The sequence below is a fragment of the Marmota monax genome, unplaced genomic scaffold (assembly GCF_021218885.2).
Source record: "Marmota monax isolate L192 unplaced genomic scaffold, Marmota_monax_Labrador192_F-V1.1 WCK01_AAM20220418_F8-fsc00211, whole genome shotgun sequence".
Lineage (NCBI taxonomy): Eukaryota > Metazoa > Chordata > Mammalia > Rodentia > Sciuridae > Marmota > Marmota monax.
This window is the reverse complement of record NW_026694080.1, coordinates 2037565-2061911: the sequence shown is the minus strand read 5'-3', so window position 1 is coordinate 2061911 and position 24347 is coordinate 2037565. Positions and strand designations below refer to the sequence as shown.

The 24347-nt window shown below is 53.3% G+C and overlaps 1 protein-coding gene and 1 long non-coding RNA gene across 2 annotated transcripts; one reads left to right on the top strand and one right to left on the bottom strand.

The window, feature by feature from the left end:
• Positions 1–1377: 1377 nt before the first annotated feature.
• On the bottom strand, positions 1378–18596 carry Lemd2 (LEM domain nuclear envelope protein 2). Its single transcript, XM_046464466.2, has 9 exons — positions 17831–18596; positions 16287–16327; positions 13352–13427; positions 9647–9723; positions 8732–8811; positions 7109–7254; positions 5980–6081; positions 5800–5902; positions 1378–2703 (listed from the first exon to the last, which is right to left on the bottom strand). Exons 1-9 carry the CDS (start codon positions 18555–18557, stop codon positions 2553–2555), a joined length of 1503 nt encoding a protein of 500 aa, XP_046320422.1. The 5' UTR covers positions 18558–18596; the 3' UTR covers positions 1378–2552.
• A 48-nt stretch (positions 18597–18644) lies between these two features.
• LOC124106728 (uncharacterized) lies at positions 18645–24344 on the top strand. The gene is made up of 2 exons (XR_006856142.1): positions 18645–19233; positions 22659–24344. It is a non-coding gene; the product is annotated as an uncharacterized LOC124106728 (long non-coding RNA).
• Positions 24345–24347: the final 3 nt, after the last annotated feature.

Sequence of the window (24347 nt, the reverse complement as noted above, 5' to 3'; positions counted from 1 at the left end):
GGCTTGGAGCGCCTGGGTGGATGTCCATAGCTGAGATTTGTGGGGTACAGCTTCTCCCTTCCTCACTCCCCAAGCTTCTTTATGGTGCCCACCAGGGCCCAAGAGGGCTGTTTGTCACTGAGGAGAGACAGATCTGTGACCTGGTGAGCACTCCGAAGGGCTTCTAGCAGAGCAACTAAAACTTCTCAGCAAAGCACCCGTCCTAGGATGCCCTCAGAGCCCCCCTCAGGCAGACCCTGCCGCCCTGTGTTATCCTTTGAGAGCTGCTTAAAAGCGAGGCTGGGCCCTCAAAGCTGAGGAAACCTGCGAAGTTGGTTCAGAAATGTCTGCAGCTCTGCATGAGGCTGAGTCTGCCCCGGCGGCTGGGCTCAGATGCCACTGCCTACCGTAGAGGAGGAGCTGGGCGGAGGGGCCTTTGGTGTTCCCTTTGTTTTGATCTGGCTTCTGCTCTCCAAACAGCTTCCCAGAAATAGAGCCCTGCACTGGCTCCCTGATCAGCTTCAGATTAAAAACATGGCTTGCCGACGGGACCATAACAGGTTGGGACACATGGGGACAGGAAGGTGGCCGTGACTGGCTACAGACCTTAGGAGGCACAGCTGGGAGGCTGCCTTCCTGGGATACTGATCTTGGGCCCTTGCAAACAAGAAGGCCCTGTCTGCATCCTGATGCCAATCCCCAAGCCTTGGAGGAACCCCAATGCTTCCAGTCCTGCCTCCCCAAAGCACCAGGCCGCACATGCTCGGCACACTAGCCATTTGGTAGTCACCCCAATGGCTGGGGCCAGAGGTAAGAGGCCTGCTTCTTAACGGACGTCATCAGCTGCTGGAGAGCCCACCCAACCTCTCTGCTCTGCCTTCCTCCCTTCCCTGCTGGTGCAGAGAGCCCCAGAGGAACCTGGGGGGCCTTGAGGAGAGGCAGCAATGGAGCTAAAGGAAAAAGGCCTTATCGATCCCCTACTCCTGGCCACCCACTGGGACCATTTGGGCCCTGCTGAGTTCCAATCCTATAGCTTCCCTGCGAAGAGGCGGTCACCCAGCTTTAAAAATGTGGAAACAGGCTCCCAGTGCTGCGGCCTGCTCAGGACCTGTCACTAAGCAGCGGAGGCCCTGGAGGTGCAGGTGCCTCTCCCATCGGCCCTCTCCAGGAGCCAGGCTTACCAATCCCGCGCTGCATTCCTCTGGGGGAAAGGCAAAGCACCATGGAGGAGAAACACATCCATTTTTAATAAATAGTTTACTTATCCAAGTTTCACCCTGATATTGAAGCCTGTGACAGTTCTTATTCTGGCTGGAGCCTGATTATGAGAACAGGGCCTGGCCACCCGGGTGCTGGTGCCAGCCCTGCCGATCACCTAGACATCAGAGGAAATGAGAGTATTGCTCAAACCAGGCAGACTGGAGCTTTATTAAGAAACAAACACCAGTAAGCCCAGAAAGGGGCAGTCGGTGTCTTCTGCAGGCAGCAGTTGTCTCCTCTGCTTGCTCCACTCTCCTGCCCAGCACCGATGAGGACGTAAGGGATGAGCCTCGCTGGAGAGGCTCCGCACTTAACTAATAAGGCCCCCCACCGGGTGTTTCTGCAGCCGCCCTCCTGCGGGCAGGCGCGGGCTGAAGAGCAGGCGGCAGTGCGGTGGCCACTCCGGGGCGGCCAGCAGGGGGCAGTGTGCGGCCGCCGGCGGTACTGACTGCAGGCTCTGGGTAAACAGCCCGCCCGGTGGGGAGGCGGTGGTCATGGTAAGACAAGGTGATCTTGGCCCACAGGAGGCTCTCAGCCCTGATGCGAGGCTCTCAGAGTCCTGCATTCTCAGCCTGACACGACCTGTGGCTGCAAGTCTGCTCTGAAACAGCAACTTCTGTGAGAAGCAGCACTGAAGAGCTAACTGATGGCTGCAGGGCAGCCCCACCCTCTGTTCTTGTCCTCTAACCAGACTCCTCTTTCCTCGAGGTCATGCCAGCAGCTCCCTCCTCCCCCCCTGAGGCCCTGAAGACCAGGGCCCAGTGCTTCTGGACAGTTTCTCTACAGTCACTGGTTCTAATTTCTAGCATCTTCCCCTTTTAGGACAAAAGCAGCCCACCCAGTCACAGGACAGGCTTTCTCCCTCACCCCCAAGGCACATGGACCAAGTCACTCCCCTACGCCCCTGCTGCCCCATCCCACCATCCCTGACCCACCTCCCAAGCCAGGCAGACTCACTGGGCATCTCCTGGCCAGGCCCCTCCAGCCCACCAGCCTCAGGCTTCCACAGGTCTCACAGCGGCTGCCCTTTTGTTTTCTATTCATGGAAAACAAACCCTCCTCCCCCTTTCTGCCAAAAACCAGGCAGAGAGGATGGGCTGCACTCCTGGCTTCTCCCCTCCACCCTTAAAGGAAGCCCATGTTTTCCTGAAGAGCTAACACCTCTGAAATCTTTCAGAGAGGCCTTGGGGCTGGAGTCAGGAGGGTGAATAGTCAAGGCAAGTGTGAATTCAGCACCGGCAGGTCTGGTGACCCTCGCCCTGGTGTGGGCTGTCCTGGGACAGGCTGACTGGGAACAGACCCCCTGTCTGGGCTTATCGCTCTGAGTCAGAAAAGGAGGAGGGCTTAGTCCATCTCCACACCAGCATGTCTTCTCCAGCCACGCGGTGGGACTCTGTCTGGATCCGGGATTCATTGGAGGCCAGGAACTCCACGGCGCGGTCCCATACCCGCTTCATGCGCCTCCTATAAAGAGATGGGCAGGGCTCAGCAGGCCAGTCTCACCCCAAGGGAGCGGGCCTGTCAAGCCCTTTCTACAAAAGGGGACAAGTTTCCAAGTTCCAGTGCAGTCTGGGGAGGAAGAGCCGTTGGGTACTAACATGACAAACCACAGAGGACAGAAATTTCCTGGGCCACACTCAAATAACTCTTCAATCTTCTCGGCTACAAAAGCATCCAATTAGAGGGAGCTGAAAGGGGCCGACTGTATCTGGGGCCCCCAGGTCCAAATGTGAGGGGCTGTGGTGGGCTCGCTGCTTCTAGCTGGGCCGTGACCCGCAGCAGCCCTGACCAGGCGGGCTGTACTACTGTGCCAGCTGCATCTGCATGCCAAGTAGAGGGGTCACTGAGTCCAGATTCCACAGCGATTGGGGGATAGGGATGAATAAACACCCTGACCAGGGAGGCCCAGAAGAGAGGGATCACAGCCACCAGGGAGGGTTCCTTCCAGGGGTAGAGCTCCTGCTGGGTCCCTGGGGCCTCCCCCCCACCGCCCCCAGCCCCTTTCCCATCTCCTCTTCCCCACTGGAGACTAGACAGGGCTGTTGAGGAGGCTGCTTTCATATTTACCCTCTGATGAGCTCCAGTGTCACACAGGCCTCAGACTGGAGACCATCTCCTCAGGACTCCGTGTGTAAGAGAACCAGGGAAGGGGCACGTGTGGGGCAGTAGGGTCACCCAGGAAAGACAAATGTGAGGACAGGGAGTCAGGGCAGGGTGGCCTTGGGGTGCAGCAGCTTTCTTCCCTGGGGGCCAGGTGTCACTACAACCCTGATCGGCAGCTTCCTTTTGGTTGGTCTGGCCAAGGCCACATACTCCCTGGGGACTGGGCTCTGAGTCTGAGCTCCCATTGCCTACTGGGCCTGAGGAGGTGGCAGTCCACATTGAGCCCACCAGCTCCTCACCCAGTCCCCCTTCCAGGCTTACCATTAACCGGTAATGAACAAGCCTGGCCTGAGCTGGCTGCTCCAGTCAGCCGCCCTGCTTTCTCACTAAACAAGCTCTTCAGATCTCCCTCTGGCTCTTGAAGCAGGCCCTCATCTATCTACGGGGAGGCCTGGAAGTACTGGGTGCCTCAGGAGATGGGTTGAGAGCCACAGGGGGAGTGGGCCTCCTGGGGAGCAGGATGGGCTTACACTCCGCAGGGCAGCAGCTCTCCACGTCCGTGCTAAAATACAGGAGCTCGGGCCCAGGCGGCTGTAGCTGCAGGCCAGCTGCCAAGCCACCTCATGTTCTTGTTGAAGGGAATGTGCACATTGGGTATTAGTTCGGCTCAAGTGCTAAAGGCTACCCTTGGATAAGCTTTGAGGCCACCTCCTTGATGTCCCTGGCCCCTTCCTCTTTGGGCTTTTCACTACCCACACCACAATTTCCTTATGCTTCTTGTCATCTGTCTCCTTCTCTAGAACAAGAGCTCCAGCAGGGCAGGGATTCTTGCTTTTCCCTCATCACTCTCTCCCCTTGGTATTTGGCACTTAGTTGGTGCTCAACAAACATTTGCAGAATAAATGAATGCATGAAGGACGGACTTTCTTCCCCACAATTCTCTGAAAGGTCATGGAATCCTGTTTCATCATGAGGAAAACATGGCTCAGACAGGTTGCGCGAGTTGCCCAGGGTCACAAGATGACTCCTGGCAGGACCAGGAATGAGGCAGGAGCCTGAGTGCACCGAGTGGCCCTTATGGGAGTTTAAGAGCCGTGTGACTGCCTGAGGACCAACAGCACACATGTGCACACTGCAGACATCTGCTCTCCCTCAGCTTCCTGACTGCCACCGCTGCCAGGGGCTGGACGGGCAAGAAGGCTGTCAAGCACCTTCGTGTTTAAAACAGACCCTTAAATGTTCTAATTCTCCAATTCCTCAGGGGTTGCACAGAGAGGGGTGATCAGAGTCTGGTGGTGGCAGCGACAGAAGCACCACTGGCTGTGGGACTGAGCAAGCGCCTGTGCTTCAGCTGTCAAATGGGGCCCTCCCTGTGGTGAGGCCAGGTGAGGGGCGTGCCCCTGTGCAGGGCTCGGGGAAGTGCCTTGCCAGCAGCCTTCTGGCCTCTTAGTGTCATCCAGCAGGTAAGTGTGCGACAGAGATGGGGTCAGTCAGCTGTGCAGGAGCCACCATTTGAGGTGATACTGTGGTGAGCCCTGGTGGCTGCCTCTTCAGATTCTGCCCCTGATGCCACCCGACGCCAGGACTGTCAGGAGCAGAGAGCACCACCCCAGCAGCCACGGCCCTGTGGAAGATGCCCTGCAGTAATGTGTGACCACGGCCCTGCTGGCCCTTTCTAGCAGCCCTGTTTCCTGGAACTAACCCTATGGATTGTTGTAAAACTGCTTTCGATTACATATATGTGCATGTGTGTGTGCACATGTGTGTGTGCACATGCGTGTGTGGGAACTGGACCATGGTATTGTAGCTGATTTCTGATTGTGGGGTCATGGTCATAAAGTGTGAAGACTACCTCTCCCTCCTCACCAGTAACTGACTCAAAGATAAGTCAAGGAACCAATTCTGGTCAAAGAGTCCCAAGGAGTGTGTCCCAGGAGGCCATTGGGAAAGTTTTCTCTTACTTATAAGAGTGACAAGAAGCCCACTTCTCCACTGCCAGCTGTGAAAAGACAGACTTTGCTCTAGCTGCTGGTAGTCACCACTTATGACCACAAGGGACCAGCCCTCCAACTGCATCTATGGGGAGATGGGACTATGAGAATCACAGAGCAGTGGAGCAAGAGCTGGCTGCTCTGCCTTGAACCCTGGCCGCCCTGGACTTCCACCTACAGAACCCTCACCATCACACCCTGTGAGCAGAAGCCTCTAGAGGCGGGGACCCTGGGGCCCGCAGCACTGCAGTGGCCTCAGCACTCAGAGCACCTCCACAGAGGGGCAGGCCCAGGCTCTATAGGTCTGGCCTAGCTCGTTCCATCCTAAAGAGCAGAGCACACTCAGGAGCAGGAGGAGGTGTGGACGGCATCCCACTCGCTCAGACGCTGGGTGGAGGTGCCCTCAGTTGACGCCAGGCTCTGGGCTTCCTTTCCATGGGGCTCAGCAACCCCAGAGAGGACTCACCGACTCTGTGGAGGGATGAGGGTGTCACGCACGTGCAGGATGCCCACGTATGGGTAGCGCTCCATGTCTTGCTCCCAGTCCACATAATGGTCCTGGACTACGTCTGCAGGAGAGAATGCAGAGTTCAGGGCGCACGGTCCGCGGGCAGGCAGGGGCAGCCCTTCCACAGGGGCCACGTACCTATGATCTTCTTCACCATCTCATACATGGCCTGTTCCTCCTCTTCTAACTTCCTCCACCGGTACTTTAGGAGAATCAGGAGCCCCCACAGAAAAGCCAAGCCTGTGAGGGAACAAAGCCCCCGTTAATCCCTGGCATGTCCTTTGGCTGTTCTGACACTCAGCCGGTGTCCCTGTGGGCAAGATACTGTGCTGCAGAGCAACCTGCCAATCCTGTTCCAAGCACCTACTATGCGTCAGGGAGAGGACAAGCACACAGGAAGCAAGCACGCAGACATGCAGGGGGAGGATGGCTAGGAAGTGATCATCCTCCTCCTGCTACTGTCACCAGAGGCGTCCCCAGCTATTCAGCTCTCGGCCCCTCCCCACCTCATTCCGGGCTTTCATCTCCTCCCTCGTGGACCTGAACACGGCGATTCACACATATATACATGGCGGCCCTTTGTGTTCTGGGCTGCTGCCGCCGATAATGATTTCTGGCCTGACGGCGCAGGAGGCCTGGTATGCACGCAGGCCTGTGGTTCGCAGCTCTGGCTATCTCTGGAGAGCCGTGGTCTCTGTGCCCTGGCCTTTTGCTTCCAGAGACACCCTGAGGTCCCTGCTCAAAGGCGGTCCTGATGCCAAGAGACGAGACCTGCTTTCCTGTCAGCGCAGCGCTCTGCACGTCCTCGCTGCTCTCATCGGGTATCTGCAGCTCCCCAGGAGCTTACATTTTTCAGGAGTAGAATCAGGCCAAGCCCCCACTGTGCCTCCCGCTTGGAGCTGGTCTGTACGATGGGATCCTGGCAAGTGCTAGAAGCGGCACCACCTGGACACCCGCCCCAGCTTCCTCTCAGGGAAGCTGACAGTCCCCTGCCTGCATCAAGGACATTTCTAGTTATCCTAATGCTCTAGCCACCAATCTCCAAAGGTAAAGACAGACCAGGGCAGAGGCCGACTTGTTCATCTCCTCTGTTTTATGAGACAGACCTCAAGTTCACCAGACAGAAACGAGCCTCCGGATGGGATTCCTACACCTCATCACTCACGCCTACGAGGGCACCACGCTGCGCTCCCAAGGCGCTGCCTGCAAGTGGCATGATGGCGGGGGGGGGGGGAAGGGAGCGCAGGGAGGGTGGTAGAAGACTTACACCAAAAGAAGATGAGCACATGGGTGACCGCAGTGAGCAGGGCACGACTCAGGCGGCAGCCAACGCCCATGCGGGGGCGGGCAGACTCCAGGCAGACTACCTTGTCCACACTTGTCACCAGCTCAGACGGATCTTCCCCTTTCAACCTGGAAGAGGACACAGGGCTCTAGACACATTCCAAAGTCCTACTTCAACAGCGGGAGGCCAACAGGGGAAGGACAGAGGGACCACAGGCTTCTGTTTGTTTATAGAACAGGCTCGGTATCCTGGTTGTGCTCTTTCCAGAAATTTCCCACATTGGCTACTTAGAAAGAATAAACCTTTAAAGACGGCAGCAAGCTTGAACCCCTACAGCTAAAGTGACGTCCCCCTCTGTTGGGTCTTTGACAGCCTTTCTCAGCGTGCGGAAGATTAAACTGTAAATTGGATTCCCACCTCCCAGCACAGAGAGATGGAAATGTTTACTGAATCACTAGCTCTGCAATTGCATGGCAAGAACTCAAAGACAGGATCCAGGAGGCTGCGCTTCTCCGTGACGAGCAGGCACATAAGCTGTTTAAGGGTAAAGATCATGGGGCATGGGTGAGGCTCTGAGATGGGAGCCACCAGGCTCTTCAAGACCAGTCCCCTGATACTAAGCTCCTGCCCAGGTCCCGGGCAGGGAGGCGTCAAGACTTGTGGGATAGGAACACCTGACCCTTCTTCCAGCCAGTGAGAGGGCACGACATCAAGCTCTGGAATGCTGCCATCGGAAGTGACCCATTTTCAACACTGGTCATCTGAGTAGCTCAACCACCTGCCCAAGTGTGCAAAGGCAGGTGCTGTCATTCCAGAGTTGGGGCTTCAGTGAGCGCTGTGGAGGAGAGAACCCGGATTCTCCTTTGCCTTTTCCAACACAGGAAAATTGCTCAGCCACTCAGGGCAGCACTTTCTCTAAGCCAGTGAATTTTAATCGGGCCATGATTCCAGTTATCCAGCTCTAGGCTGCACTGACCAAGGGGCTTCTGCTGGATGCACTGCTGATGGAATTAGTAATTTGGGCAGATTAGAGAGGAAGCCAACCGAACCCTAGAGTGTGTTTTAATATGGGGAGCTGGAGCCTGAACAGAGATCCTCACAAACACAGAGCTGAGCAAGGGTCTTTGTGACCAGCTCCTCTGGCAGGGGACACCAAGGGGCATGGCTGTCGGCTGGTGCCCCTCCCCCTGGCTGAGCAGACACATCGGCCCTTTCAGCCTCCTGAAAGGCTCACTATCTCCACTAACAGTGGCCAGAGATAACAAAGAGGCGGAAACAGACTGGCAGAATAAAATGCAGTATTTCCCAAGCAATTTCCATCTGAGTAAAACCAACACACAGAATCATTTCATCTAAAATGAAAACTCGCACCAAGGAGAGGCAGGGCAGCAAGAGGCCTGGGAGGTGTGTCTCTTCCTGAAACTGCCCCCTGCTCTGCAGCCCCAAAGCCCCATCCCTGGGCCGCCAGACTCAGCTGGGACATCCTGTGTCTTACTTCAGACCCAAGACCTCTGTGGGAGCAAGGGAGTTAGCTGTCAGGTATGAACAATGGCAGCAGCCATCCCCACCTTGTTAACCCCCGCCCCCGCCCTGCCCCACACTCACCAGATGCCCACGTCCTTGTTGCTGCTCAGTATCCAGGTCAGCGCTGCTTCAAACTTGGCGGAGGAGCTGCTGGTCACATTCTGGAGGGGTGGGGGAGGGGGGATTAGTTCTGCCTCTGGGCGGAGCAGCCGGAACTTTGCTGCTGGATTAAGGAAGCCGCTCCGCTCATGCTCCACACTCCCCAAGGCCCTGTTCAGCTAGATGCCCAGCAAACTGGCAGCAAGGAAATCTGCGGTGATGAGAGCCATGAAGAGACTCTGACCAGGGGAGGTGATGCGGAAGCACATCCAGGAAAACAGCACAGGCCTGAGGCCGCCAAAGGAATAGCATTATCTCAAAGGCTGCCGCGTTCAGCCAGAGAGCCGGTGGCTCAGTATGGTTGCGCTGGTGTGGGAGCCACACAAGAGACCCAGCTCTGTGGCCTCAGATAAGTCCCTGACCCTCTCTGGGCCTCAGTTTCCTCATCTGTGAAATGAAAATTGAACTAGATGACCTCTGAGGTCCCCGCCAGCTCCAAAGTTTCAAAATTCCACCAGCCAGCGGCCACACTGAAAATCAAATGGACCCTGAGCAGTCTGAACGGAATCACAAAGGGAGAGAACGGACTGGTTAAATTTGTGCCCTGAAAGCTGCTGAGGAGTGGAGCAAAGTTAATGAAAGGAGAAGCAACAGACCCCTTAGGGGAAGCCTGCAGTGGCCACCTAGCTAGGGAAAGGCAGTGGAGTGGTCCCCACCACGGTGGCTACCTTAACTTAAGGTGGACTAACACTCCACTAGGTTAAAAAAAAAAAAAGAAAAAAGAAAGCAAGCCCAAAAGCCACAAAGCAAACAAAAAGGGTAAAAAGCCCGCAGGGCTTGAAGGATCAATGGGAAAGCACCAGCCCTCCTGGGAATGGAAGAGCGCAGCCTACTCACTGCTATATATTCCTGGGCTTCCAGAACAGGAATGCATTTGCTTTTTAGCTTCTCTGGATTTCCACACTCAAAATTACCTAAGGGAGGGGGGAGACAGATTCAAACACAGAGAAAAGGTGAAAAAAAATTACTCTGAAATTGGACTAAAAATACAGCAAAAATCAAGCCATCAGTTCTAATCAGGAGCATGTGGCCGACGGTTCCCTGGCTTCTGTGGGGCATCTTCACTCTGCAGCAAGATCAAAAGCCACTTAGCTTGGATCGATTCCAGATCATTAAAACCTGACCTGCAAAGCAGTGCAGCGATTTGCATTAAATGACTAAAAAGCTGCCCAATACCTAGGCCTGTTTGCAATTGATCCCTAAAAGGATCCGACACATAGCCAGGAAGGTACAGGAATGGCACTATAAATAAACACAGCCTGGGAAAAAAGGCAGGAGGCTGTGGGCACCACAGGGGTTCTGATCATGACACAGGCTGGCAACCTGGATCGAGACAAGTCCATTGTTTTGAGGGTCCTAGGGAGAAAGAGGGCGAGGTCTGTACTGGGCAGTGGGGCCTCTCTTCCAATACCTGGGAAGCTAGGAGGTTCCCCCATAGTCCTGCCCAGTCCTCCAGGTAGCCCATGGGGCCTCTCGTTTGGCCAACCTGCCTCAGACCTGGTGGCCTGCCACAGCCCTTGGCCCTCCTTCAGGTGGCTGTGGTTTACTGCTGTGTGCTGTGTCCTATGGGTCAACTAGACTCCCTGAGAGCCGGGACAGTACAGGCATCACAAGACGCTTAACACTCACACAGCCTGGCTGCCCTCTCGGGGCACAGCCAGAGGCCTCAGCGGCCAGTCTCTGCATGTCTGCGTGCAGGGAGGACCCAAAGGCTGATATTCAGTTCATTCTTGAGCATGAACCCAAGCCTGTCCACCCACCCCCAACCAAATCCTCCCACTTCATAGTGGATCATGACTGTGTCTCCCAAGACCAAGGTGGCTTCTTCTGTCCTCCTGCCCTGCCTGGACTATCCTTGCCCTGGCTAGGTTGGCCTGACCTGCCTCCTGATTGGTTTTCTCCTGTCCCCTTTCCAACCAACGTTTTATCAATAAAGCTTTAAAGTGCTTCTGCTTAAATGACACTGCGCCACTCAAGCTGTTGTTGCCGCATATGCCTTCTTGGCACCTGACTCTGCACATCATTCCCCTGCTCAGAGCCCCCCTGGCCCTTACTGCCTGATGGGTGGCCTGGCACCATCACTGTCCCCTGTGGGGCCCAACTGACATTTCTAAACATCATTCCCTCCCATTCTCTTTCCTCTGAGAAGCAGCTGCTTCCTGGTTCTGCCTGTCATTTGCTGCCTTTTTGGCTTGCCCCTCCCCCACATGCACATAACCAGTCCTACCTGGGCTTCAGGATTGGGCTCAGAGGCTCCCTCCCCTGTGACACTTTCCTGACTGTTCCAGCTAAAAGGCACTGTGCCTCCTGGACTCACACCCTCTCAGTTCTTGTCTATCACCCAGGGGCCAGGGAGGTTGGTGGTCTCTTCTACTAGACTACGAGTAGGACTCTGGGCTGAGTCATCTCCTATCCTAAACAGGCAGATCAGTACCTAGGTTATCTCGGATCCCCAGTGGGGGGGCAGGGTGTGGCTTTGTGGAGAGCACACATTTCCCTGTAGCCTATCTATGTGAGATCTATGTCCTCCCAGCTGCCCTTGCCAGGCTGGTTAGAGGGCAGCAGGTGCCAGGGCTTGATCACACAGGCCAGGACCAAACATGGAGAAAGGGATGGTGGCGTAACATCTACTAGCACCCAGCATAGGGCAGAGCTTCTCAGCTTCAGGATACACACAAAACCCAAGACTGTTCTAAAAATACTGGGTCAAGATGGGTCATGGCATTCATTCTGCATTTTCAGCACAGTCCCAGGTGATGCTGGTGCTCCGGTCCTTGGACCATGAAGAAGATGCAAAGCTCTGCAACATACACTTAGGCCAGAATTTACATCCCAGGCCCTGGGCCCCTGACTTCATCGATGACTGTCATATGTGGCCCCCACTCCTCCCTCCCCTTGAGAGCTCTCAGGTGCCTCCCAATCATCTCCAGTCTCCCAGGGTCAGGAGAGCTGATACCATAAGACTGACCCTGAGGACAGAGGGTCCAAAACAAGTCCATCTGACTTTGACTGCCCAGTGAATTCTCACACAAGAGCTGACCGCACAGGCCTCAGACGTCCTCTGACCTCTCGGGTAAGAGTGCTCTTGAACGTTCCTCAGGACTGAGCTGCTCTCCCTGCCTCCTGGCTGTCAGAGCGGAGCAGCTGTCCCCTGCCATGCCCTTTGGCCATGGTGGGGCGCAGGGCTACAGAGCCAGCTGACCATGGACTGAACCACTGAAATCAAGAACAAGATAGCTTTCATCCCATTGTGAGCTGGGCCATCTGTCCTGAAGCTCACAGACTCGGGTGTGAAGGAATCCAGACACTGGGGCTGGCACCTGCAGATCTGAGAAACGGCTGTCCAAGATTACAAAAGATCCGTGACTCTGGAAGTGCCCAGCTGCAGTGTGGCCTTTGTATCCCCACCTTAAAAGCCCACTCTTCCCTCTGGCAGTTAGAATCACAGCTTCTGGGTCAGGACTCCACTGTGTATTCTCTAGTAAACCAATAAAGTGTCTTTTTCATTTTTCTCAAAACAACAACAAAAAATAAACAAACAAAATAAGTCACCAAGAATACTGAACTGCTCCGTCCAGTTCAAGTATATCTAACTAAGGCTCGAGCCCCACACCCTCCCCTGTGCTGCCCACAGGTGATTTTGAGAACTTCCTAGAAGCTAGGTGTTGGGGGAGGACACAATAATGTAGATGACCTCTCTGGTCTCAAAGCACGAGTTCACCAAATGAAATGGTAGGGGACCCTTATGGATGAGTGGGGCTGCTGAAGGACAGTGCTGGACTCTCATTTTATAGAGAAGACAGATCCAACATTACCCAGTTAGACAGGAAGACTGAGGCCGTTAGAGGATCAGGGACTTGCCCAAGGTCCTGCAGCTAGGAGGCATGATCAGGACCAGATGTGACACCATGGGCAGCCATGAAGACCACCTGCTGCCTACACAGGCAAGAGGCCTTTCCCCTGGCCCAGGCAACTGTCTGGCTCAGGTCAGTCCCTAGGGGAGGGAGCCTGTGAGCCAGATCCTGAAGCCCAGCTAGGACTGGTTATGTGCATGAGGGGGAGGGGCAGGCCAAAGAAGCAGCAAATGACAGGCAGAGCCAGGAAGCAGCTGCTTCTCAAGGGAAGGAGAATGGGAGGGAATGATGTTTGGAAATGTCAGTTGGGCCCCACTGGGGACAGCAATGGGTTACAGGCCACCCATTGGGCAGTGAGGGCCAGGGAGGCTCTGAGCAGGGGAATGATGTGCAGAGCCAGGTCCTCACAGACTCTGAGAAGACCTGGGCCTGGCCCCTTCCAGTGCCAACACGAACCCCCAGAGCATCAGGCATCCCAGAAAAGGGGGAGGATCTTGCTGAAAGATTTGTGCTTGGGGACCCTGGGGAACCAAAGATGCACTGCCACGGCATCACCAGGGGGAGGCAGGAAGCTGAAGCTTACCCACTAAAGGTATTTTCTGGGGATAACCATGGCTTGGTGGCCTGACTAACCAGAGTGGCGCCCCCCCCCCCCCCAGGAGGCGGCGGGCGTGTGTGGCCGACTCACCGGCTTGGATGGCCAGGAAGTTGTACAGCTCATGCAGCAGCTCCAGCAAGGCGGCCTTCTGCTTGGCTTGGCAGAACTGAAAAGGCACAGGACACTGGTCAGTGGGCGCCGGCGATGGGTGTGCGCATCAGTGTCTACCTATCCACGGCCGCACTATCAGGTATGTCTTGACGGCAAGGAACATGGTATTATTTTAACTAATTGATTTCTTTTTGCAGTACTGGGGATGGAACCCAGGGCCGTGGACATGGTCGGCAAAGCTCTACCACTGAGCTGTCTGCTCTTTGGCCCTGTTATGCTACCCTCAGCCCTGGAATTCTTAAAACAGAAATAGCTGGGTGCTATGGGGCACGCCTGTAGTCCCAACTACCCAGGAGGTGGGAATGGGAGAACCCCTGAGTCCAGGAATTTGAGACCAGTCTGGGCAACATAGTGAGATACTGTCTCAAAAAAAAAAAGAAAAGAAAAGAAATTTCAGCCGCGCGACCAGCACGCTGGCTTCATACAAGAGGTTCGTAGCATAGAAGTTAACTAGTGAGATCAAAATAAACACACAAGACTCAATTACCTTTTTCTTTGACCAGGTCTGAGACGGCCCTCCCTCTGGCTCCTGCCTCGGACCACCCGGTGGGGCAGCAAGGCTTACTCAGGACTAGCAGGAGAGAGAGAGAGAGCACGCCAGAGGATGGCCTTTTATTGGGGAACAAGAAATTCAGGGGAAAATTCCATCCAATGAAGGTCGAGGGGGACAGCATTCCAAGGTCAGGGTCAGTGATTGGTCTCAGGGTCAATGTCCCTACACGGATAGGCTCTCGCACCTGGAGAGGGTGGGGATTAGTTCCAACACAGTTTAGCCAGAACATCTCACACCCAATCAGGGAGGTGCCCAATCACATGGGAGAATGGCTTCCCACAGAAATTCTGCAAAGTGCTTTGCCTAGGAATAGAGGTGATAAATATCAGGTGAAGCTCCTGAGAAGGGTGCCGTGTAGCAGAAGCAGATACAATAGCGAAGGGACTGCCATCTGCAGTGCTCCTTGGAATAAAGGCCAGTAAGAGGGATGATGAACCCAGCAGCCCAGACTCCTCAGAGAGAAAAGGAATCACTGCCAGATCTCGTAGGGCTCAGAGGACACAGGGCAGAAGGTCACCAACCATGGGCTTGCCTCCTACAGGGTTAGGTGGGACCTCTGCATAAGGACTGTGGCGGGACTCTTGCGAGCTCACATACAAATCACTCAACATAAGCAGACACTACCCAAAGGAAACAGGAAGGTACCAGACGACGAGATGGCCTGATTAAGACAACACACCCACTCCCAGCCTGTCTCCACATTCCCAGCAGCATAAATGCAGAAAGAAAAACACAAAGTGTCACAGTCCTCAACGGTGGAGATGGAAAAGAACACTTATCAGATACTCAAATGCCTGTCTGGGTCCTGGATGAGACTGGAGCCACACAAAGGAGACTTTAGCAAGAATCCCAGGAGCCAGGAAGTATGTCCCCATCTGCCAGCTCCTGAGTCTACCCTCTATGAAGGCCATTTCATAAGCCCATGAAGTCGGCCCAACAAGCCTGTGTGGATAAGGCCCAGGACGGGCTATTCTGTGCTCTGATGCAGGTTTGGGAATACGGAATATTCAGCATCTGAAGTGCCACTTGGCAGGTGAGAAAAGCTGTTTGGTTACTGAGCACATCTTTAGTGGGGACCTGGAGGATGTACTAGGGCTCACTCTGTTGGGACGTGAGCATGATACTCATAGAAGGCCAGGGAGCACATGTGCCATTCACTTGGGATCTGACACACTTAGAGATGTGAAAGACTGAGAATTAGAAACCAGGAGACCCTTTTCTAAATAAAAGACAAACAAAACTAACATCACCATACAGAAAAGTTATTTTTTTCCTGTTTCTGCTTTCAGTCTTCAAAATTCTAGTTTCTCCTCTGGCCACCTCTGTTTCTGCAACACTTCTGATCATTACCTGCAGTATTTATGCTGGGGGCAGAGTAAGTTTATTATCAATCTGTTTTTGCAAAACATCTGGGAAACAATGGTATTTGGTGGATGAATGCAACAAATGAATGTTATAAAACACCCCAAATATGACACATCAGAAGCCAAGGGAAAATAAATCTGGTTATCTGCAGCAGGATGCCCTTCATTAAGTGCAGAAGTCAATGCAAGGGTGTCCCGATGACCATGCGTCATTTCTTTCTCAGCCCCCAGGCTGCGGAGGCTTGGCACGGTACACTTAGTAATTAGACTACTAAGTCATGCCCTCCAGCAGCACAAGACACCTCCTAGTAGGATTTATAACCTGAAAATTTACTGCCTCATATCTTCCCCAGACTAACACCAGCACCAGCATCCAGGTTCCGTTCCGGTGCTGCTTCTGCATGAATCATAAATGGGTGGGGCTGCTCGCCTCCCCCAAATATTATTTGTAGGAATTATCAGGGCTTCATACAACAAATCTAAACAGACTAAGAGGGCTAATTCCACTCACAGTGTGTTTCAAACAAGCCCCTCTGATGCATCCAATCAGAACAGTGTTTTCAGAGCCACAAGTGCACACCAGAGAACATGGAATTGAGAACACAGCTCCTGATGCTTGGAAACTACCAGCACTTCTGCCAGATGCCAGAAAGCTCGAGGCCCTTCAACAACCCACTGCATCTCCTTGGATCAACTCAGGCAACAGACCAAAGTCCCTGGTGCTATGACTGATGGGAGGCCTCTGTAATGAGCCCAGAACTGGACCTTGGGACTCAGTTCTCTGCATTTCAAGTCCTCTTTCACTGCCAAAAACATCACAGAATGTGACATGATTCTGGTACATTACAGGAAGCTTTCCCTGAAAATGACCTTTATATGATCTTTGCTGGGGAAGTTTCCACCTGATGGCGGAGAAATATAAGAAACTCAAACTCACCTCGTCTGTTTTCCTCTCACAGTCCACTGGCAATAATTTCACTGAGACCAAAAAAAGAAACACACAGGAGATTAAAAGTCACTCTCAAAAGTTGGGAGAAGTAAAACATTACAGATAAGGGGATTAGAAAGTTGCCATGGAAATGTGGCACTTAAAATGGAGAGACAATAGAAAGTACACGTTTCCCAACCATGGATTAGTAGTTTAGATAATTGGGTCCTCATCCCAGTGGTCACAGGTTCTCAAGCAACTCAACAACTTATCTGTAAAATGGGATCAAATAGGACTTCCTTGCTTAACCCAGGGAGTTAGGCTCCAAACAGACAACATGTGTGACAGTTTTATTAACAGTAAACAACAATATGTTAAATAGGGATGAATACCATCTGGGTGGGGAACTCCAGGTAATTCCAGTATATGCTCCCAAAGCTGTTGTGTTAAAGCACTTTGGTAGTGAGTGGGCACATGACGCTGTATGACACAGCTACCATGGCATTCAGTTCTGCTTAATTTCTTTAGCAGGTTGATAAACTACTCCCAGAATTGGTCAACTGCTCTCACAGTGGAGGAATCACTTGGATGTCTCCCTAGGCTCATAGACTTGCACACAACCAAACATCCGTTTGCCATAATACCTAAGACTTAGCTTTTTCCTGTATTTCAACTGAAAAGGTGTGGCTTTGACTCGAAGCTGGGAATAGTATTAATACATTCATGCTTTGCAAAGAATATTAAAAGTTGGTGAACTATAGTGTCATTTTTACCTAAATTTATATTGAAATTATGTTGTTTTTTTTTTTCTTTTTTTCTACTAGAGCCCAGAGTAAAGGGACAGTCAAATTTCCCATTTGGAAAGCATATAAACCCTCAGCTTTTCAGGAGACATACCATATCCTGCAGACCTCTCATTGGTATGTCTAATTATGTAACTTAAGTGTGGACAGAGGATGTCTGGAACCCTCCTTGAATCACAGATCCTCTCAAATCCTTATTGAAACACCTCAGTTGGGATCAGTTTAAGCCCTTCAAAAGCTTCTTCAACAACTGTTCCGCAGGCAGGGCTAGCATAAACTTTTTGACAAATGAAGGTCCCATGGTCCAAAATAGTCTCTTTGGCACTGCAAAGCTGGGACCCCAACCAGATCCTCTCTGTGGGCCAGTCAAATCAGGGGGTGGCCTTGGGGGGGGGGACTTTCAAAAGGGACTAAAGTGTGAGTGAGCAAGAGACCCAAAAGGAAGAACCAAAAAGGGACGGGGTCGATGTGTTAGCGGGGGTGTGGCTTTCTCTCCAGAGGGAAAACCAGAGGTTTGGGGAACTCAACCCCCCGCCAGCATGTGGCAGAAAGGGAGGCTTTAGAAGGGAGGGCTAAGTAAGAAAAGAAAGCGAAGGCAGAAGACAATGCAGTGCCGGGGAGAAGGGAAGTGAGGGTTTGGGAAGACAGAGGCACCACAGGGCGCGGGGCTGTGCGGCCTGGCGCTGGACCGGCGGTGGCCCCTGCGGACTCGCGCCCCCCGGCCCTCCCCTGTGCCGGCCCGGGACGTACTGTTGTCCTCCGCCTCCTGCGGCGCCGGGGGCTTGCCCATCTTCACCCAGAGGATGCCCAGGAAGACGAGCAGCAGCCCCAGGCTGGCCCAGAGCAGGAGCCGAGACAGGCAGCGCTCCAGCCGCCGCCCCACTTCGGGCCGGGCCCGCGGGGCGCCTGCAGAGCCCGCTCGCGAGGCCCTCAGGCCTGGGCGCGGGTCGGGACTGAGGAGGGCAGAGGGCGGCCGCGCCAGGGACGGGGACGCGGCCCACCAGCGGCGGGCCGGGCCCAGTGCGGCCCTGTCGGGCGTCCGAGCATCCTCGTCCTCCTCGGAGCTGCCCCGGACCGAGGCGCGTCGCCGGAGCGGCGCAGGGCGGGCGGGGTAGGCCAGGCCGCGGCTCCCGGCCCAGGAAGATGCGGAGGCTCCGAGATCGCCATAGGCCCCGGCAGTTGTGTAGGCCGGGCCCGAGGCCGGAGGGGAGACCCAGGGCTCGGACCGCAGAGAGGCTGCGGCTGGCTGGGCGCGTAGCGGCGCCTCCTCGCGTAGCCGAGCCTCCTCCCGCAGCCGGTCCTGACCCCGCTGCCGGGCCACCTCCCTCAGCCGCTCCTCGTCTCGTAGCCGGGCCTCGCCCCGCAGACGGCGCAGCTTGTTGCGGTAGACGTCCCGAGTGGTGTCGGTGATGGGTCCTGGCTGGAAGCCCAGGGCCTGCAGCTCCCGCCGCAGCTCCAGGTCCGACAGGCCGGCCATGGCCAGGACACCGCCCCCCACCCGCCCCCGGCGCGCACCGCACCCGGAACTGCTCCCGCCAGCAGCCGCGGCGGAGCGGGCGGGGCCCTGCGCCATGATGGGAAGGTCGGCCTCGGATGCCATATTGGGGAGGTCGGCGACTGGCCTATGAGTCGGCCATGATGAGGAGGTCTGACTCGGCTTTGGAGCCGCCATATTGGGGAGGTCTCATGAATTTTAATTTTTTGTTTTCTCCTGTTGCTCCGCCCCTCTCCTTTCCTCTTGTTTGTTAGGTCTAGCGTTGTTTATCTCAGAGTCCTTCATCCCCAGAGCAGTCCCTGGCACGTGGTAGGTATTCAGTAAAGTCTGGTTGATTTAATGGATGAATTGCTTAATAGTTCGAGACAAGCCACTGCCAGCAGTCAGGAGGCAAAATCATATGCCACCTTCTGTGCTTGAGGACCAATGTCTGATCTGGTTTTGTTTGGGCAGTGGCATGCCCTGGGACTTTGTCCCCATTTCGGTCTGCTGTGGGCTGGCTTCTTTTCCTGGCCTTGCACTTGGCCGAAGTTAAGCGCCAAGTGCATGCAGCACTGCCCTAGGACAGATTCTGGCCTCCATGTGCTCCAGCCTGGAATAGGACACCCCACCCATCAGAAAAACAGAAAAGCCAAATGCCCTGGTTGGGAGTCGGCAGGTGAGGCTGCTCAGAGGAGGCCGCGTGGCTGCGTGGTAGGATTCTCATAAGGGGAGATAGGTAAGGGGAGACCCCAGAGACTCCCAATCTTGATGCTGTCCTTGTGTTGTAAGATGTGGGCTCTGGATCTGAGAGTTTGATTTAAAATCCCAACTCTACAACTATTAGATATGTGATCGTATCCAATTAACATTTCTAGCCTGTTTGCCAATAAACCTTATAGGGTTGCTATTTAAGGATTAGAAGAAATAATTTGTGTAAGGTGCTTAGGACAGTGCCTGGCACACTCTCTTACTTGTTTATATTTAACCCAAATCTTCCCTGCCAGTGCTGTGTAGACCCTCCCACAGGGCAGGCGATTTGGTTACAAGAAGGCCCTTAGCAGGAAGCCCCTAAGGGAAGCATGGGAAGTGATGGCAATGGAAGTAGAGCTATAGTTCATTGTCTTACCCACCCTCCCTTGCTCACTTCATATTCCTTCCACATCCTTCATCAGCTCCCTTTCCCAGCATTTATTGCGCGCTTAGTGTTTCCAGCCCTCCCATTAGTTCTTGCCTTCCCCAGCCCCCCTCCCTGGTATCTCCTTGCAGCTTTACCCAGCAGACCTACATCAATCCATTCCCTCCCTGGGACCCTGGGCCATGCTCCTCTGTGAGGGTTTTGCATTCCTGCCACTTGCTGTACCTCAGGGGTATTCAACACTGGCCACGTTGCTGGGAAAATTACAGCCTCTGCACGGTCAGGCTTCCGTTGTTAGCCTCCCCATCTCCCCGACTTAGCTGCTCCCATGTGGTGCGATTTCTCTCACCAAGTGTTGTTTTCCTTTTCTCTGCCTGTGTTTGCACGGAATGCCATGGATTTGATATAGTGATTGCCTAACACATATACCACATAATAGTATTTTATTTCTTTCTGAAGCACTGTTTGCATGACAAATGAGTTGGTAACATTTGTGCTACTCCTTGCAGCTGTGCAGTTCAATATATAAAGAATGAGCCTTTCGGCATCAATACTGGCCCTGTGTGTTCTGAGAGGGCTTGAAACTGATGCTTAAACAAGGTGAACGTTGCAGTGTTTCAGAGTTATGGTCTGTTCTATCACAATGGATCTCAGGGCGCTTTAAAAATGTAGACTGATGGGAGCCACCCCAGTAGTGGGACACAGTGGGGGCTTTGTTGATCTTCTTTGTATCCAGAGATGCTGCTGCCACTTTTATACACACCTATGGCCAAATGGCCCACAGCTCTTCCCCCACATCTTGTCGACTTTCCTCTGGCCTGGAACCCAGCATGTTTGTAGTGGTGGTCTCCAGCCACCCAGGTCCACCCATGGCCCCCACGGTGGCTTCTGGGTCTAACAGGCCTTGGTATGGAGCATCCACAGGCTCCCAGGCTCCCAACTTCTTAACAGTGGGTGCCCGGCAGCACCCCTCTTCACCAGCTCTGAGAGAAACCTTGTGGTAACCCCCTGCCTCCCAGGGCTCCGCCTTTCCGCTTGCCTTCTGAGCTCCCAGCTCTGGCCCTGCCCCTTTCCTGGAATTCTGTGGCCTCCTCTGTCCTCCATTGACATTTTTCACCCCCAAGGCACCCTTTTACCCATTTTAATGGGGTTGGTTTGCCTGTTCTTTATTTTGCCCCGCAGAACCTTCCACATGCTGTCCCTGGGATGGGCTTGGCCTCAGGGCTCCTCAGCCACCGCTGTCCACCTGGCTCTCCCAGGGGCCTGTCAGATGAGGGAAAGCATATTTTAAAGAAAAGGAAAACACTGTAAAAGTTCATGGCTGCGCCCTCCTTTCTCATCGTTAGTGGGAGTTTGGTAAAGGTGAGTGGCTCAGGCTGCTGTCAGTCTTCTGATTTATTAAAGGCAAAAGAGGAAAAAGAGGCTGCAGTGTCTACAGCTACTTAGTAACCACATCCACACATTTTGCAGAGGCGAGGGCTGCTCAGAGCACCCTCTGGATTCCTGGAGGGCCACCACACCGCCTGCCTTCCTGCTGGCCTCTCTGTCTCTTCGGAGCCTTATACTAATAATAATGGCCATAAATCTTTTAGTGGGTTCCATTCTCCTCTTCCTGCAAAAAGCCCTGCACACATTTATCAGATCCTCTAAGATGCTCTCCGACTGTGGACTCGTCCTTGATCCACCTCGTTGAGGTCCTTAGCTATTTTTTTTTAAGAAGTAGTTGGACACAATAGCTTTATTTTATTTATTAATTTTTATGTGGTGCTGAGGTCAAACCCAGGGCCTCCCACGAGCTAGGCAAGCGCTCTGCCACTGAGCCCCAGCCCCAACCCGGGGTCCTTAGCTATTCTAGGCTTCCTCTCAACCACTTTGCAGGTGGCATCACACTGAGGGATGGGGAGTGAGTGTAAGCCGGGTGTAGTGGCACAGGCCTGTGATCCCAGCCACTGGGGAGGCTGAGGCAGGAGGATTGCCGTTTGAGGGCAGCCTGGGCAATTTAGTGAGGCCCTTGGGAATTTAGTGAGACTCTGTCCCAAAAAGGGCTGGGGATGTAGCTCAGCAGAAAATGCCCCTGGGGTCAACCCCCAGTGCTGACAAAAAAAAAAAAGAAGAAGCCATTTGTGGCTTAGATTTGGACTGGGATGACCTGTGGAGCTCCCAACTTCTTGCCTCCTTGTGTCTGCTTTGTGCAAGAGGAAGCCACCATGTTCTCTCCAGGTCTGGGGATGTGTCAGTGAAGGGGATGAATAGTCTCAGGAAAATACCAGAACAGGTTTGGTGGACACTTGTGCCACCTGCTTTTCATAATCTGATGGAAACGAAATAAAACACTGACCCTTTTGGCCACGATTACACTTTGGTATGCGTAGGTTAGAGTTCCTTTAGACGCATGGAATACATTAGCCGATGTCAATAATAAATGGTGTATGGAGAAAAATGTAACGCTTTCAGAGTATTTTCTTTTGGGCTTTGTCCATGATTAGATTATACTAAATTACAGAGTACAGATATCAGGCAATTACTCTTTGCTTTTAACTATTCAATTTCATGGCAAATCCACGTAGCTGGGTAATTATGAAATCACACTGAAGCGGTTACCGAGAAAATACTTCATCATCTCCATCTTGTGAAGCCAGGTTCAGGTTGCTTGGTAATTACCCGTGGTCCGGTTAAGTGTAAAGAACATTCCAGACCACGCAGGCTAATGTACCTGTTAACCACAGAGGTTCTTGCAGATTGTGCTGGATACACCTTTGGGAGTCCGCATCAGGGATGGTCCCCTGGTCTCCAGGTTGTCCTGGGCACCCTCCCATCTCCGACTCTGACTGGTTTCTGTTTGACACATTCAAAAGCTTTAACCAGGAGTGTCATCTCTTTTCTTGTTTTGTGATAACATGGTCTTTTTCTCTTGGCTCAGCTTACCGATTCCTCCCCCACCTCCCTCCGATTTTCATTTCTTCCAGGGCTGCGCATGTCCCCTAAGCAATCGAGTCTGCTGCCGTGGAACCTGGAGGAGCTTGTTGGCAAAGAAGAATTATTTGCGCTGTTTTTGAGAAATCGAAGAGTGGCAGGAGGAGGAAAACGAGGGAAGAAAGGAGCCACCACTTCTAAGCAGGCCGCAGGGGCACTCTGCATACAGATGTAGGTGGTGGCTGGGTCCCTGCTGTGACTCATTACTGAGAAACACATCAGAGGCCCCAGGGTGAGGGTCGCGGACAGCCAGGCTGCAGTGCTGAACAGGGCTTTTCTACAGGAACACACAGGGCCCTGCCCAGGTGCTATGCTTGCAGAACCAATTCCCATTTCAAAACTAGACCGCCTGGGGTGACATTGCCTAGAGGTCCCATTTCCTTCCCTGGTGTGGGTTTCAGTGCTGTTCTCCAACCCCTGCCCCCCATCTTAGGGAAAATTCCCCAAATGGTATAGGGTGGGGTAGGAAGGAGCACCTCCTGCTGGTGGAGGGGCAGATTGCAGCATAGGTCGAGGGAAGAACATGCACTGTTTTTTTTGTTTGTTTGTTTTGTTGTTTTTTTTTTTTTTTTCCTGGAGAGACCTGAACCTCTTGTTTTCCTGCTTCTTGGAGGATGTTACAAATAATTGGGTGAACTGACATGGGGGAAACTCTGTAGGGCGAGGACCAGTCCCGGATGCAGCTCCTCCCAGGGTGTGCGGTGGGGATTCCTGTTCTGCTCTGCCTTCCCCTGCAGCATGCCCCTGCAGCAGCCCTCTCCATTCAGTACCAGATTTTGGCAGCATTTGCTGGGAAATTGCAGCTGCTCTGAGGTTGATTAGGATGTGTGACAGAAATGTGTGGAAACACAAAGTAGGGCAGGGCCTGGGTCCCATGGAAGGCTTGGGTGTTCCTCAGGAGAAGTCAGAATACCCAAACATGGGCCCTTTTGGAAAGTCGGAGTCTTCTTGCCCTGGTGACCATCATCTGTGGCTGAGCCCTTGCTCGTGGCGGGTGGTGAGGTGGCAATACAGAGTGGACACTGCGTCTAGTTGCTGGTAACCTATGGGTGGAGGGAGCTGCGATTCCTGTAGGGCCCCAGTTTATAAATAAATGAACATTCATTAATGTAAAATTAAATTAGAATGAAATTTCCCATCCAGTTTTGTTTAGAAGGCAGAAATAAGTGGGTTGGCTGTGCAATTTTGCTGCGGATGCTGGAGTATGTAGTCACAAGGTGATAATAATAATAGTAATTTGTTCTTTGCTGGTGCCTCGGTCCCCAGATCTCAAGGCAGATATTACCACCTTGCTTTTGCAAAGGCTCATTGAGGTTAAAGGGCTGGTTGGAAGTTACTCAGCACGGGGTTGATGCAGAGGCCCTGAAATCCTCAGGCCCATCAGACCTTCAGCTTGTCAGTACACAGAAAAAAGACCAAGATTCAAGAGACCTGGATTCTAGCCCTTGCTTTGCCATCTCTCTGGGCTTCAGTTTCCTTGCCCATAATGGAAGGGCCAGACAGATCCTCCCATTCCACCAACCCGAGTTAATATTAGAGCTTGATACTTACAAAAGGCACACATTTTGCTAATGTATGCACCATTTATGGCCAGTTCCTCAGCCCCCTTCACTTTGCCTCATGACCTGAGTTTGCCCTTTGGAAATTAGGATATTAAATAAAGGAGTCATCTCTGTGTATTT